General features: G+C 38.9%; 1 protein-coding gene across 1 annotated transcript; it reads left to right on the top strand.

Annotated features, from left to right (window-relative positions):
* Window positions 1-1,972: 1,972 nt before the first annotated feature.
* On the top strand, window positions 1,973-12,792 carry LOC311058544 (uncharacterized protein; the record flags this gene model as incomplete). Its single annotated transcript, XM_084076007.1, has 5 exons — window positions 1,973-2,072; window positions 2,259-3,896; window positions 6,694-8,342; window positions 10,848-10,899; window positions 11,143-12,792. Exons 2-5 carry the CDS (start codon window positions 2,268-2,270, stop codon window positions 12,790-12,792), a joined length of 4,980 nt encoding a protein of 1,659 aa, XP_083932133.1. The 5' UTR covers window positions 1,973-2,072; window positions 2,259-2,267.
* Between the last annotated feature and the right edge of the window lie 2,899 nt (window positions 12,793-15,691).

Here is a 15,691-nt window from a genome sequence, read left to right as displayed (position 1 = left end):
GGCGTGAGTTTGTGTGTAAATACCGAACAACAATCTCGTATTTGAGCTTTAGTATAAAATCTAATCTGAATACGTATGCTTCGTGAATGAGGCCCAGTGTTATTTTTTAAATCTTTTGAATTAACTAAATATTTATCTGCAATTGTAACAATGATTACACATGCAGTTCAACGTAAAAGAAGACTTTACCGCACAAAATGAATGCAATGATATTTATTGATGAATACAGATGATGACATGAATGCAGTAGTATTTATGAATAATGCAATTATATTTGATAAGTTGGAACACTTTGGCGCGGGCCCCATCGCAGGAGAAGATCAGATCCTGCCTGCTGAAGGCAGGGGGCTCATCATGAGCCCACCCCCTGTAGATAGGGCCAACCTGGTGGTGCCTGCTGCTTGGGGCGGTGTCGGGGAGGTGGTGGGTGACCTGAACAGAGAGCATGAGTATGAGTGAGACAAGGAAGGAGGAGGAGTCATTTTAAAGGGACCCTGTCAATCAGCGCAGCTGATCTGATTGGAGCAGGACCAAAGAGGTGATAGGTGAGGAATGTAATGAAAGACAGTTCGCTCAGTCTCTAAGTTGAACCTTGGCATAAACGTCCATTTCTATCAGTATGCAATCATAACCACACAAATGTTATTTACTAACTTTCATAGCAATGAACTTAGTATTGTATATAAATAAGGCTTTCCTTCACATGTTACAGTTCTTAAATTAGCCATTAATTATGTTCTGTTCCACCATCTAATGGCTCAGAAAGAAAATTGCCCGCGAGGCCGGAGCTAACTTTTCAAGTGTATAAAACTGTGTCTAATGTAGTATAGTCTACTGTCTGAATGGATGTGGTGTCTAATGCATAGGTGTAGCATAGGTGTAGCAGTTCCTTAGTGACTCTCTTACACGCAAGCAGGCAGGCAGGCAGGCAGGCGCACGCGCACACACACACACACACACACACACACACACACACACACACACACACACACACACACACACACACACACACACACACACACACACACACACACACACACACACACACGGTGTGGTTGGAGAGTAGTGTACTTCTTGAACTGATAGGTGTATTGTTTTATGTCTCATGAGTCATGCTGCATAAATATATCTCCCATGTCGCATACATTTATTTTAAAATTAGTGAAAATGAATTTTGTTTCTATTTTGACTATTTCTGAAATAGGGCTAAAGTGGTTAATACACAATATATTTTTTTGCCGGGTAGAAACCAAATTTCTCTTTTGGGTCTCCAGCTGAAAAAGATTGGGAACACCTGGCCCTGATCTAGGCAGCTGTGTTTGACCCCAAAATATTGGTAGACAACACAATTAAATGAAAAGATTTCAGAGAACAAGAGGCTGAGTGGAGGAGAGGAAGGGAATGAGAAAGAGATGAAGGACAGAGGCCCAATTCCAATGTCCGCCCCGAGCCCTCAAGCCCTGCACCCTCACTGACTGAAGTGACGTCAGCTGGTTAGTGCTTGATGGTGAGAGACTGCAAGGGCTCCAAATGGTATATAAGGGAATGTGACAGCACTTTTCATTTGTGACGCTTTAAATAACTTTTAAAACTCTTACTGTCCTTATTTACAGTCATTGCTTTAAAGACTGTGATTGTTGATCATTATTATTATCCTTACGTTATTCTGTTCATTTTCATTTGTGTTTAGATTAGGGATTGCAATATAATTCATTTACAATTGTATTTCCAAATTCTGTATGTTATATTTATTGCTCATTTCTTATCTTGTGTCCCTCATTTTAGTAATAAGCCTCCCTTCCATCTCCCTTTCAGAACGGTGAGAAATATGTTTGTTGACAACTTCAGGTGAACGCAAGTCAGTGAGTCTGTAAGGGAGCGGATTGGGATTGAGTCAGAGAGGGAGTGGAGTCCAGAGTGGAGGATGTGAAGGGTTAACTGCTACACGGAAGAGTTTCTCAGTAAATCTAAACTGAAAGTACAACGGTCACAGAAGTTGGGTGGCAGGCAGCGCACACACTCTCTACAAAACCTTTATTCAACTTAACTTTTACAGAAATACTTAAAGACAGGTGAGTAATAAGGTTATATTATTCATTAACAGAGAATGTATCCAGTCAGTAAAAATTACAGATTTCAATGACATAACATTATCAACATTGCTCTATTCCAATACAATCCCGATCAGATTGATTCATAACCATTAAGCTGTGAGAAGTATCATTCAAAAACTACATTTCTTTCACTTTTATTCTCAGTGTGTTGAAATGGCGTGTGCCAGCAGTCTCCTGTCTGAAGAGCAGTTCCTGTGTTCTATCTGTCTGGATGTTTTCACTGATCCAATCACCACTCCATGTGGACACAACTACTGCAACACCTGCATCACACATTACTGGGACACTAGTGATTTGTGTCAGTGTCCGCTATGTAAAGAAACCTTCTATAAGAGACCAGCATTCTCTGTTAATAAAGTCCTCTCCGAGATGGCTGATCAGTTCAGGAAGTCAAAGCAGCTGAAAACAACTTCAGCCACAAGCCAAGAACCTGCTAAATCGGATGAACTCTCCTGTGATATCTGTACTGAGAACAAGCTCAAGGCTGTGAAGTCCTGCCTGATGTGTCTGACCTCCTACTGTGAGACTCACCTGGAGCGTCATCACACAGTTCCAGCATTAAAACGACACACACTAATTGACCCTGTAAAGAACCTGGAAGACTATATGTGTAAGAAACATGACAGACATCTGGAGCTGTTCTGTAAGACTGACCACATGTGTGTTTGTCAGTTCTGCACTGATTCAGACCACAAGTTACATCAAATTGTATCTATGAAAGAGGCATATGAAGGAAAGAAGGTGGAGCTGGGAAAGACAGAGGCTGAAGTTCATCAGATGATCCAGGAGAGACAGATGAAGATTCAGGAGGTCAAACACTCAGTAGAGGTCAGCAAGAAAGACGCAGACAGAGAGATAGCAGACAGTGTGCAGGTCTTCACTGCTCTGATCAGCTGTATTGAGAGAAGCCAGGCTGAGGTCATTGATGTGATTGAAGAGAAGCAGAAAACAACAGAGAAACAGGCTGAAGACCTTCTTAAAGAGCTGCAACAAGAAATCACTGAGTTAAAGAAGAGAAGCTCTGAGCTGAAGCAGCTCTCACTCACTGAAGACCACCTCCACCTCCTCCAGAATGTCACATCCATCAACACTGGGTGGAGACCCACCAAGGACTGGACAAAGGTCAAGGTCCATCAGTCTCCACACCTGGCGACTGTGAGGACAGCTGTGGCTCAGCTGGAGAAGACACTCAGTCAAGAGATGGAGATGAAGCTGCGTGATGCTGAGTTGAGGAGGATCCAGAAATATGCAGTGGATGTAACTCTGGACCCTGATACAGCACACAGCAGTCTCATCCTGTCTGAGGATGGAAAACAAGTGAGTCATGGAGCCATAAAGAAGAATCTCCTAGACAACAAAGAGAGATTCTCTTCAGGTGTCTCTGTCTTAGGAAAACAAAGCTTCTCCTCAGGAAGATTTTACTTTGAGGTTCTGGTTAAAGGAAAGACTGACTGGAATGTAGGAGTGTCCAGAGAGTCCATCAACAGGAAGGGACAAGTAATGCTGATCCCCAACAACGGTCACTGGTCTATAGTGTTGAGGAATGGAAATGAGTACAAGGCTGCTGCTACCCATCCTGTCCTCCTCCCTTTAAGAGAGGAGCTCCAGAAAGTGGGAGTGTTTGTGGATTATGAGGAGGGTCTGGTCTCCTTTTATGATGTAGAGACCAGGGTTCATCTCTACTCTTTCATTGGCTGCACCTTCACTGAAAAACTCTATCCATACTTCAGTCCCTGTCTTAATCATGGTGGTAAAAACTCTGCTCCTCTCATCATTTCTCCTGTCAGTCACACTGATTAGACTTAACCTCAGCTTGATGAAAGCTTTTGTTTTCGTTTAATTCAAATAACGTAAATGTAAGGTTAATTTACAGGTTAATTTTCAGTCAACTGTCAGTTCAAATCAGGTCATTTAATATAATATGATTGCCTTCCCCAGTAACTAGTGTTATTACAATGGCCAACATAGTAATAATATTACAGTTATTAATCCAAGTAACTTTGAGTTACTAACTTACAATGAATGTGATTAGTTTCTGACCAAGATAGATATTAAACCTACAATATATACTCCATAGTAGGAGGCTGTCACATGCACTAAAAAAGAACAGATTTACAAGCTATAAACAAGTTCTCGATCTAATTTGTTGAAGCATCTGCAATGACATGCATACGGTATGAGGTTTGATAGGCTGCAATGTGTACAGTTTTCCGTTTATTTCAATCTTTATTAAAGATAATTATTGTTCCAATAATATGCAGAAAAACAGTTAGGCTGTTATGTTTTGTATTCAATTATGTAAATTATATATATCGTTGCTGTCGGGCAGAAACCTCTTATCTCCATATTCTACATTTTTGTTTTTTCGTAATTAACGCTCTACTTGATCATATTACACAAAAGCATGTGTGACGCTGTACGAGCGACGGGTTTTGAGCTTGTAGAATCCTGAAAAGTAACAGTATGTGTATATATATATATATTTTATATATATATATATATATATATATATATATATATATATATATATATATATATATATATATAGAGAGAGAGATATAGATATATAGATATATATAGATATATATATATATATAGAGAGAGAGAGAGAGAGAGAGAGAATTAGAGTATTAGAGTGTTCATAAATGATTTAGCTTAACATTTTATTGATTGATTTTATTGCATTCCAGTTGAAGTTAAACTCAACATTTTCATTACTTGATATGCGCAAATACTGTCTATCAATGATGTTGAATTCTGACGTTAATGATTGTTTATTTTATGTAGCTGTGTGTTATCAATTACAGAAGATGGAAAATGTGATTCTTCAAAATAAATCAGCTATTGTAATTATGTGCAAATGCCTGTGTGTGCACTAATTGAATTTTACTCACTTTGTAGTGTTTGGGGTGCAAAAAGAAGAAAAGTGCGGCATTCTCATGTCATAATGTTTTTTTGTTGGGTCTCCAGCTGAAAAAGATTGGGAACCCCTGGCCCTAATCTAGGCAGCTGTGTTTGACCCCAAAATATTGGTAGACAACACAATAAAATGAAAAGATTTTCAAGAGAACAAGAGGCTGAGTGGAGGAGAGGAAGGGAATGAGAAAGAGATGAAGGACAGAGGCCCAATTCCAATGTCCGCCCTGAGCCCTCAAGCCCTGCACCCTCACTGACTTAAGTGACGTCAGCTGGTAAGAGCTCGAGGGGGAGAGGCTGCAAGGGCTCTTTGACTTTCTACCTTCTATGGTATATGGGTACATTTTTACCCTTAACACACCAATGTCACTATTTTTAATAATAATATTATTAAAAATAGTACTGAAATGATTAAGTACTTAAATGCATACTTAAATGATTGTTCATATTATGATTTTTTTTTAAACAAAAACAAGTAATTTTTTTTGGAAGTGTGTTCTAATATTAGTCTTTTATAGCTATAGATAACATAATTATCCATTGTCTTCATTATAGGAAATGTAATGAGTGAATTCTAACATTTTTATTATTGAAAACGAGATATAATGAAAGATGAAACCTTAACCCTAACCCAAAATAATATTTTAAAAAGTGTTTACATGGATATGAATGCATAACAAGTCAGCTATGCGGTGTATTTTGGGCTGAGTTAAATCACGGGTTGACCTGTTAACACAAAAAGTGTATGCAGTTTCTAACACAATGCAAGGATGAAATAACCTTTAAAACTATTACTGTCCTTATTTACTGTCATTGCTTTAAAGGCTGCTTGTTGATCATTACGGGGCCAGGCATGCAAGCATGTTATTATATTTACGTTATTTTGTTCGTTTTCATTTGTGGATTTAGGGATTGCATTGTATTTCCAAATTCTGTATATTATATTTACTGCTCATTTCTTATCTTGTGTCCCTTCTTTTTTGTAATAAGCCTATCTCCTCCCTTCCATCTCCCTTTCAGAACGGTGAGAAATATGTTTGTTGACATTAATTGCGATGCATGACTATTTTGCATACTTAAATGATTGTTTGGAGGATTCCCCTCATTCCTCTGGTAACGCCATGAACTGTGGGTAACTGCCTGTGCCAAAGTTTGCATCGATGCTGACTTACAGAAAGTGTAACCTCGCGTCACCAGTCTTTCCACCTCGGAGGAAAGCGTTATTAAAGACCCATATGATCCGGTCTAGGCCACGCCTACTGAAAAACAAAAAAAGAAAATACATTTTCCACTTTGTTTTGGTTCCCCAATTTTGGTTAACTGCTACAAGGAAGAGTTTCTCAGTAAATCTAAACTGAAAGTACAACGGTGACAGAGGTTGAATGGCAGACAGCGCACACACTCTCGACAAAACCTTCATTCAATTGAACTTTTACAGAAATACTTAAAGACAGGTGAGTAATAAGGATATATTATTAATTAACAGAGAATGTATCCAGGCATAATCTGAATAATATTCCTTGAAATTGTCAGTACAAATGACAGATTTCAATGACATAACATTGTCAACATTGCTCTATTCAAATACAATCCTGATCAGATTGATTCATAACCATTAAGCTGTATCATTCAAGAACTACATTTCTTTCACTTTTATTCTCAGTGTGTAGAAATGGCGTGTGCCAGCAGCCTCCTGTCTGAAGACCAGTTCCTGTGTTATATCTGTCTGGATGTGTTCACTGATCCAATCCAAACCACTCCATGTGGACACAACTACTGCATCACCTGCATCACACATTACTGGGACACTAGTGATTTGTGTCAGTGTCCGCTATGTACAGAAACCTTCAATATGAGACCAGCATTCTCTGATAATGAAGCCCTCCCCGAGATGGCTGATCAGTTCAGGAAGTCAAAGCAGCTGAGAACAACTTCAGCCACAAACACTGAACCTGCTAAACCAGATGAAGTCTCCTGTGATATCTGTTCTGAGAACAAGCTCAAGGCTGTGAAGTCCTGCCTGGTGTGTCTGACCTCCTACTGTGAGACTCACCTGGAGCGTCATCAGACAGCCACAGCATTAAAACGACACACACTAATTGACCCTGTAAAGAACCTGGAAGACTATATGTGTAAGAAACATGACCGACCTCTGGAGCTGTTCTGTAAGACTGACCACATGTGTGTTTGTCAGTTCTGCACTGATTCAGACCACAAGTTACATACATTTGTATCTATGAAAGAGGCATATGAAGGAAAGAAGGTGGAGCTGGGAAAGACAGAAGCTGAAGTTCAGCAGATGATCCAGGAGAGACAACTGAAGATTCAGGAGGTCAAACACTCAGTAAAGCTCAGCAAGAAAGACGCAGACAGAGAGATAGCAGACAGTGTGCAGGTCTTCACTGCTCTGATGAGCTGTATTCAGAGAAGCCAGGCTGAGGTCATTGACATGATTGAAGAGAAGCAGAAAACAACAGAGAAACAGGCTGAAGGCCTCCTTAAAGAGCTGCAACAGGAAATCACTGAGTTAAAGAAGAAAAGCTCTGAGCTGAAGCAGCTCTCACTCACTGAAGACCACCTCCACCTCCTACAGAACGTCACAGCCATCAACACTGGGTGGAGACCCACCAAGGACTGGACAAAGGTCAATGTTAGTCATCAGTCTCCACACCTGGGGACTGTGAGGACAGCTGTGGCTCAGCTGGAGAAGACAATCAGTAAAGAGATGGAGAAGGAGCTGTGTGATGCTGAGCTAAGGAGGATCCAGCAATATGCAGTGGATGTAACTCTGGACCCTGATACAGCACACAGCAGTCTTGTCCTGTCTGAGGATGGAAAACAAGTGAGTCGTGGTCCTCATGGAGACATACAGAAGAATCTCCCAGACAACAAAGTGAGATTCTTTACAGGTGCCTCTGTCTTAGGAAAACAAAGGTTCTCCTCAGGAAGGTTTTACTATGAGGTTCAGGTTAAAGGGAATACAGTCTGGGATTTAGGAGTGGCCAGAGAGTCCATCAACAGGAAGGGACAGGTAATACTGAACCCTTACAATGGTTACTGGTCTATAGTGTTGAGGAATGGAAATAAGTACAAGGCGGGTGCTAGCCCCCCTGTCCTCATCCCTGTAAGAAAGAAGCTCCAGAAAGTGGGAGTGTTTGTGGATTATGAGGAGGGTCTGGTCTGCTTTTATGATGTGGAGGCCAGAGTTCATCTCTACTCTTTCACTGGCTGCACCTTCACTGAGAAACTCTATCCATACTTCAGCCCATGCTATGCCCCTCTGATCATCTCTCCTGTCAGTCACACTGTTTAGACTACTAAACCTCAGCTTGATGAAAGCTTTCGGTTTCATTTCATTCAAATAAAGTAAATGTAAGGTTAATTTACGGTTTCTTTTTCAGTCTCAGCTCAAATCAAATCATTTAACATAATAGTATTGCCTCAGCCTTCCCCAGTAACTAGTGTTATTACAATTGCCAAAACAGTAATAATATTACAGTTATTAATCCAAGTAACTTTGAGTTACTAATACTAACTAACAATGAACGTGATTGTTTTTTGACCAAGATAGATATAGTAAACCTACATATATACTCCATAGTAGGAGGTTGTCACATGCGGGGGGAAAAAACAGATTTACAAGCTATCAATATGTTCTCCATCTACTTTGTTGAAGCATCTGCAATGGCATACATACTGTATCAGGTCTGATTGCTGCTGAGGTCTGCAATGTGTGTAGTTTGCTGTTTGTTTAAATCTTTTATTAAAGATAATTATTGTTCCAATAATATGCAGAAAAACTGTTAAAAACATAGGAGAGGATGTTATGTTTTTAATTTAAAAAAAAAGTCCTATTCATTGTTCCTATGAAGTGGATTCAGTTCAAACCAGTTGGTTTGGGTAGCAAAAGTATACAAGATAGTAAAATAACTTGTAATTTATCTAGTTACTCTTCATAAGTAATGCAATATTACTTTTTAAAGGAGTAATACGTGACTGGTTACTTATTACTCTTCCTGAGTAACTTGCCCAACACTGTTCCTAATATGTATTCTATTGAAACACAAGCATTTCATTTTACATCTCTGAAGTACAGAGTGTTCATAAACTATTTAGCTTAAATTGTTATTTTCTGTCTGTGAGACTGTTGAAATCGTGTATAAATTGCTTTCTTGTTATAATGACTTGTACGTTTTTATTGTATTGCATTCAAGTTGAAGTTATACTCAACACTCTCATTAATTAATGTCCATGAATACTATCTATCAAGAATAATAACAATGTTTTGTTGATGCAATTTCTATAAAACTGCTATTTGAAAATAGTGGATGTTAATGATTGGTTCTTTTATGTAGCTGTGTTTTTTCAATTATAGAAGATGGAAAATGTGATTCTTCCAAATAAATCAGCAATTGTAATTATGTGCAAATGCCTGTGTGTGCACTAATTGATTTTACCTCACTTTATAGTGTTTGGAGTGCAAGAAGAAGAAGAATAAATAAATAAAAGTGTGGCGTTCTCATGTCATCAACCACTTTCATATTGCTATTAGAGATCAATACAGTAAGTACCATGACAATAGTGTGTCTGTGGTCTCCTGCAACATAAAGCAGAGTAGGCTAATCAGTTCGCCAAATGATGGTCACACTTGCAGAAATGACAAACTCTGACGGACATAATAATTATTTACAGCTCTGATTACTTTAACTAAAAACATAAAAATAGGTTTAAAATTGCATCATGTCAGAAAGCCTAGTTATGCATCCTCACTTCAAAAACAAGCAATACATAACAGACATGTTTTTCTTATCTTTTACATTTTTAAATGTTGAGCATTTAAACATTGATTTTGTATGAAGAACAAGGCATTCTAATAACACCTACGCATGTTTTATTCCACATATGAGTGCCCAACAGCAGACGTGAGTTTGTGTGTAAATACCGAACAACAATCTCGTTTTTGAGTTTTAGTATAAAATCTAATCTGAGAGTACGTATGCTTTGTGAATGAGGCCCAGTGTTATTTTCTAACTTTTTAAATAACTAAATGGCCACACATTCAAGGATGTGGCTGAAATGATTACACTAGTCATTTTATCTGCTCATGTAACAATGATTACACATGCAGTTCCATCAGTACGCAGTCATAACCACACACATTTTATTTACTAACTTTCATAGCAATGAACTTAGTATTGTATACACAGTAAGGCTTTCTGTCACATGTTACAGTTCTTAAATTAGACATTAATTATGTTCTGGCCCACCATCTAATGGCTCAGAAAGAAAATCGGCCTTGAGGCCGGAGCTAACTTTTCAAGTGTATAATACCATTTCTAATGTATAGTCTACTGTCTGAATGGATGTTGTGTCTAATGTATAGTTTACTGTCTGAATGGATGTGGTATCTAATGTATAGTCTACTGTCTGAATGGGTGTGTCTAATGCATAGTCTACTGTCTGAATGGATGTCATCAATATCATTCAATGATAACAAAAATACAAAAAAGGTCACTTTTCAAATCTAAAGGCAGAGGCTCATTCCCCCCTTGGGCCATATATATATATATATACGCGCCTGCAAACCAAGGAGATCAATCTGAACATGTCACTATAGGCACCTGGGTTCTACCAGAATATTGGTAGAAAACTAAATTAAATGAAAAGGTTTCAAAAGAACAAGAGGATGAGTGGAGGAGAGGAAGGGAATGAGAAAGAGACGGACAGAGAAGAGTGGAGGATGTGAAGGGTTAACATTACAGTACAAGGAGGATTTCCTCAGTAGATCAAAAAGTGAAAGTAAAACGGTGATAGTAGTGGGGCAGCACACACAATCTCTACAAATCTCAGAACATTTACAGAAAGACAGGTGAGTGCAGCCTATAGTGATTTGTTATTCATTAACAGAGAATAACATGTATTAAAGTGTCCAGAAATTATCTTCACCTATTTTCATATTCCTTGAAATCTTTGGTAAAAAAAATAACATGTCTCAGTGATGTAACTGTCAACATTGCTCTGTTCCAAAACAATCCTGATCAGATTGATTCACAACCATTAAGCTGTGAGAAGTATCATTCAGGAACTACATTTCTTTCACTTTTATTCTCAGTGTGTAGAAATGGCGTGTGCCGGCAGCCTCCTATCTGAAGAGCAGTTCCTGTGTTCTATCTGTCTGCATGTGTTCACTGATCCAATCACCACTCCATGTGGACACAACTACTGCAAAACCTGTATCACACATTACTGGGACACTAGTGATTTGTGTCAGTGTCCGCTATGTAAAGAAACCTTCTATAAGAGACCAGCATTCTCTGTTAATAAAGTCCTCTCCGAGATGGCTGATCAGTTCAGGAAGTCAAAGCAGCTGAAAACAACTTCAGCCACAAGCCAATTACCTGCTAAAACAGATGAAGTTTCCTGTGACATCTGTACTGAGAACAAGCTCAAGGCTGTGAAGTCCTGCCTGGTGTGTCTGACCTCCTACTGTGAGACTCACCTGGAGCGTCATCAGACAGTTCCAGCATTAAAACGACACACACTAATTGACCCTGTGAAGAACCTGGAAGACTATATGTGTAAGAAACATGACAGACCTCTGGAGTTGTTCTGTAAGACTGACCACATGTGTGTTTGTCAGTTCTGCACTGAATCAAGCCACAAGTTACATCAAATTGTATCTATGAAAGAGGCATATGAAGGAAAGAAGGTGGAGCTAGTAAAGACAGAGGGTGAAGTTCAGCAGATGATCCAGGAGAGACAGATGAAGATTAAGGAGGTCAAACACTCAGTAGAGCTCAGCAAGAAAGACGCAGACAGAGAGATAGCAGACAGTGTGCAGGTCTTCACTGCTCTGATTCAGAGAAGCCAGGCTGAGGTCATAAATGTGATTGAAGAGAAGCAGAAAACAACAGAGAAACAGGCTGAAGGCCTCCTTAAAGAGCTGCAACAAGAAATCATTGAGTTAAAGAAGAGAAGCTCTGAGCTGAAGCAGCTCTCACTCACTGAAGACCACCTCCACCTCCTCCAGAACGTCACAGCCATCAACACTGGGTGGAGACTCACCAAGGACTGGACAAAGGTCAGTGTCTATCAGTCTCCACACCTGGGGACTGTGAGGACAGCTGTGGCTCAGCTGGAGAGGACACTCAGTCAAGAGATGGAGAAGGGGCTGTGTGATGCTGCTGAGCTGAGGAGGATCCAGAAATATGAGGTGGATGTAACTCTGGACCCTGATACAGCATACTGCAAACTCATCCTGTCCGAGGATGGAAAACAAGTGAGTCCAGGAGATGTGAAGAAGAATCTCCCAGACAACAAAGAAAGATTCTCCCCTCGTGTCTCTGTCTTAGGAAAACAAAGATTCTCCTCAGGAAGATTTTACTATGAGGTTCAGGTTAAAGGGAAGACAGAGTGGTCTTTAGGAGTGGCCAGAGAGTCCATCAACAGGAAGGGAAAAATCCCACTGGCACCCAACGACGGTTACTGGTCTATAGTGTTGAGGAATGGAAATGAATATTTTGCTGCTGCTGGCCCTGCGGCCCTCCTCCCTGTAAGAACGAAGCCCCAGAAAGTGGGAGTGTTTGTGGATTATGAGGAGGGTCAGGTCTCCTTTTATGACGTAGAGACCAGAGTTCATCTTTACTCTTTCACTGGTTGCACCTTCACTGAGAAACTCTATCCATACTTCAGTCCCAGTTCGAATAATGGTGGTATAAACTCTGGTCCTCTGATCATCTCTCCTGTCAGTCACACAGATTAGACTAAACCTCAGCTTCAGATGAAAAGGTTAGTTTTCATTTAAGACAATACATGTGTATTTGGAAGGTTAATGTACACATATATCTGCCAGTTCAAATCAAGCCATCGATTACTGTTGCTCCTATTCTATGTCTGTGAGACTGTTGAAATCTTTTCTGCATTTCTTTGTTAGTACAAAGACTTGATTGTGTGTTTTATTTTATTGCCTTCACGTTTGACACTTTCATTACTTAAAGAGCATGAATAATAATGTTTTATTGTCAGAGTCTTGTACTTTAATGCAATTACTATAGAACTGATATTAATGATTGGTTCTTTTATGTAGCTGCATGTTAGCAATTATTGAAGATGGAAAATGGGATTCTTCAAAATAAATAAGCATTGTAATTATGTACAGATGCCTGTGTGTGCACCAATTGAAATGTATTCACTTTCTAGTGTTTGTAGTGCAAAAAATAAATACAAATACATATAGAATGAAATTCATTGGGGATTTGTTTTCCTAGAATGTAGAATAAAATCCTTAGAGTTAATTTATCCATTCGTAAAAACGTACAAATGGAACCAATTATGGGTCCATTTTGGTCCATTTGGACACTTTTACATCTGTACACTCTGGGCATCAGAATGTACTGTATTTACAAAGTAAACATACTCACATCTTTCAACATTTGTCAAACTTAAAAAAAAAAAAAACAGATCCACAAGCTCAAAACACGTCAACAAAGTATAATTAGGGCTTAATTGTTTGTACGTTTTTTATAATAATAATCTAAATGTACAAAATAACTTGTAATTCAAGTTTTCAAATAATTGTAGTGCAGTAAGAAGTATGATATTTACCTTTGAGATGTGGTGGAGTAGACATAAAATTGGAAAAATGCACACACTTAAGAAAAGTAAAATAAATACATATCAGCACTGGTTTTGACCAGGAGCTGCGATGACTGACAGCCCTAGAAGAGAGTGTAGATTTGGCTAACGTATTGCACCCCTTCTAGGCTAATGTTCCGCTCAGAATAGGCTCTATGCACAGCAGCCATATTATCACTTCCTTCACATGTGTTACCAGTGATACTAATGAAGGCTCTGTTCCATTTAGTGTAGCACAGTAGTTCTCATATTTTTGAATTTCAGATTTCCACGACCCCCATAACTCTGAGAGTTTGTACACTGTCAGAGTTACACACCCGTAAAGGGCCATTTGGGAGTGTTTCCAGTGAGCCAACATGCACACCATCAGCACCCTACTCGTCTGACCAGAATGGAACAGAGCCTTCATTAGTATCATTGATAACACCTGTGAATGTCTTACAATATGGCTGCTGTGCATAGAGCCTATAAGGATGATAGGGTTCAAGTGGTTATGTTGTGCATGGCTCCTGTTCAATAAAAAAAAGAAACAAATAAATAACTAAATTATATTTTAGACAAAGTGCAATTTTACATATACATTGTATATCGCCTCTGTCGGGTGGAAACCTCGTATGTCCTCATATTATGTCCAAAACTGTTACTTTTCAGGATTCAAATTCAAACGCATCAATAGTAGCAGATCTACAAATTCGAAACACGCCGCTTCGCACCACGCTTCGCACCACGCTTCGAGCTTGTAGATCTGCTACTTTTGATATTTTTGTGTGAGGCTGTAGTATGATCAAGAAGGGCGTTAATTTACGAAAAAACACAAAAAGTTAAAATATGGAGATAAGAGACAGCAACGATATATTCTATGTATTAATTTGTATTTGTTTCATCAGAAGCATTGTGCAGTATGAACCATTATGTTCCACCAGAAAAGGCTTTTACATATCGACAGTATTTGAACAGAGAGAACAAGATTGAGAACTCGGCTGAACAACACAACATGGTAAACACATGAGATGTTCTGAAAAGGTTTAAGCTTTTAGCTGCTATTGTCTGTTTAATCACAGCCTGTTGTTGAGTGGGTGGGAGGGAGAACATAATAGGAGAGAGAGAGAGAGAGAGAGAGAGAGAGAGAGAGAGAGAGAGAGAGAGAGAGAGAGAGAGATCGAAAGATCGAAAGATCGAAACAGCAGATCTACAACCTCACCATGTGTCGCGATGCAGTGAAGTGCTGTGAGCTTGTAGATGTGCTATGTTTGAAAGATCGTGAAACATTTAGAAATAGACACATTTTTAATAGCGGAACAAAAATATTATATATATATATATATTATTTTTTGTGTGACAATTTGCTTTACATTTCTGCCCAAAACTAGAAATGTCAGGGTTGAAGTGATTAATCACACTAATGAATTCTGACCGGGGCAAAAAGGGTGTCAGGGTTTTAACCCATTCAATCCGGGAAGGCATCTGTGTCACGTTAGATTTCTTTGACTATTCAAAAATAGCAGATATACAAGCTCATCTCTAAATATGTTTTTATTAGCGGAACCGAGTGCAGCTTGTAGATCTGCTATTTTTTTGGGGGGAAAAATTTAAATGTGCGCAAATCTTTTAATATTTATATACATTTTTATCTCAAATCTTTGCTGGGGGTCCCTGAATGGAACCAAATATTTTGAGATGAAAAAGTTTGAGAACCACTGATTTATAGCAACATAAGTAAAAGAAAAACAACTTTTGATTTAGAAGACATTTGTAGAATCCCCAGAAGCAAAAATTAACAAAGATTAGCCCAAATAATAAAATAATGGTTATAGCTAAAAAAAAATAATCTAAAATGACATCTCTGTCCATCATCCTTGTTCACCTTTAGAATTAAAGCTACACTATGTAACTTTCCTCTTCTACCCCGGATTTGAACCCGGTTTCCTGTGCATGTGCTGAAATTTGTAATAGAGCTTGCCTGCTTGCTCAGGGGATACATTAAATTGTATTAACATACGCTACCATACAGATTGGACATAATTATG

This window comes from Gymnoscopelus microlampas, assembly GCF_963454915.1.
Source record: "Gymnoscopelus microlampas genome assembly, chromosome: 13".
In the NCBI taxonomy this organism is placed as follows: domain Eukaryota; kingdom Metazoa; phylum Chordata; class Actinopteri; order Myctophiformes; family Myctophidae; genus Gymnoscopelus; species Gymnoscopelus microlampas.
Note: the sequence above shows the minus strand (reverse complement) of the source record. Positions and strands in the feature narration are given on the sequence as shown.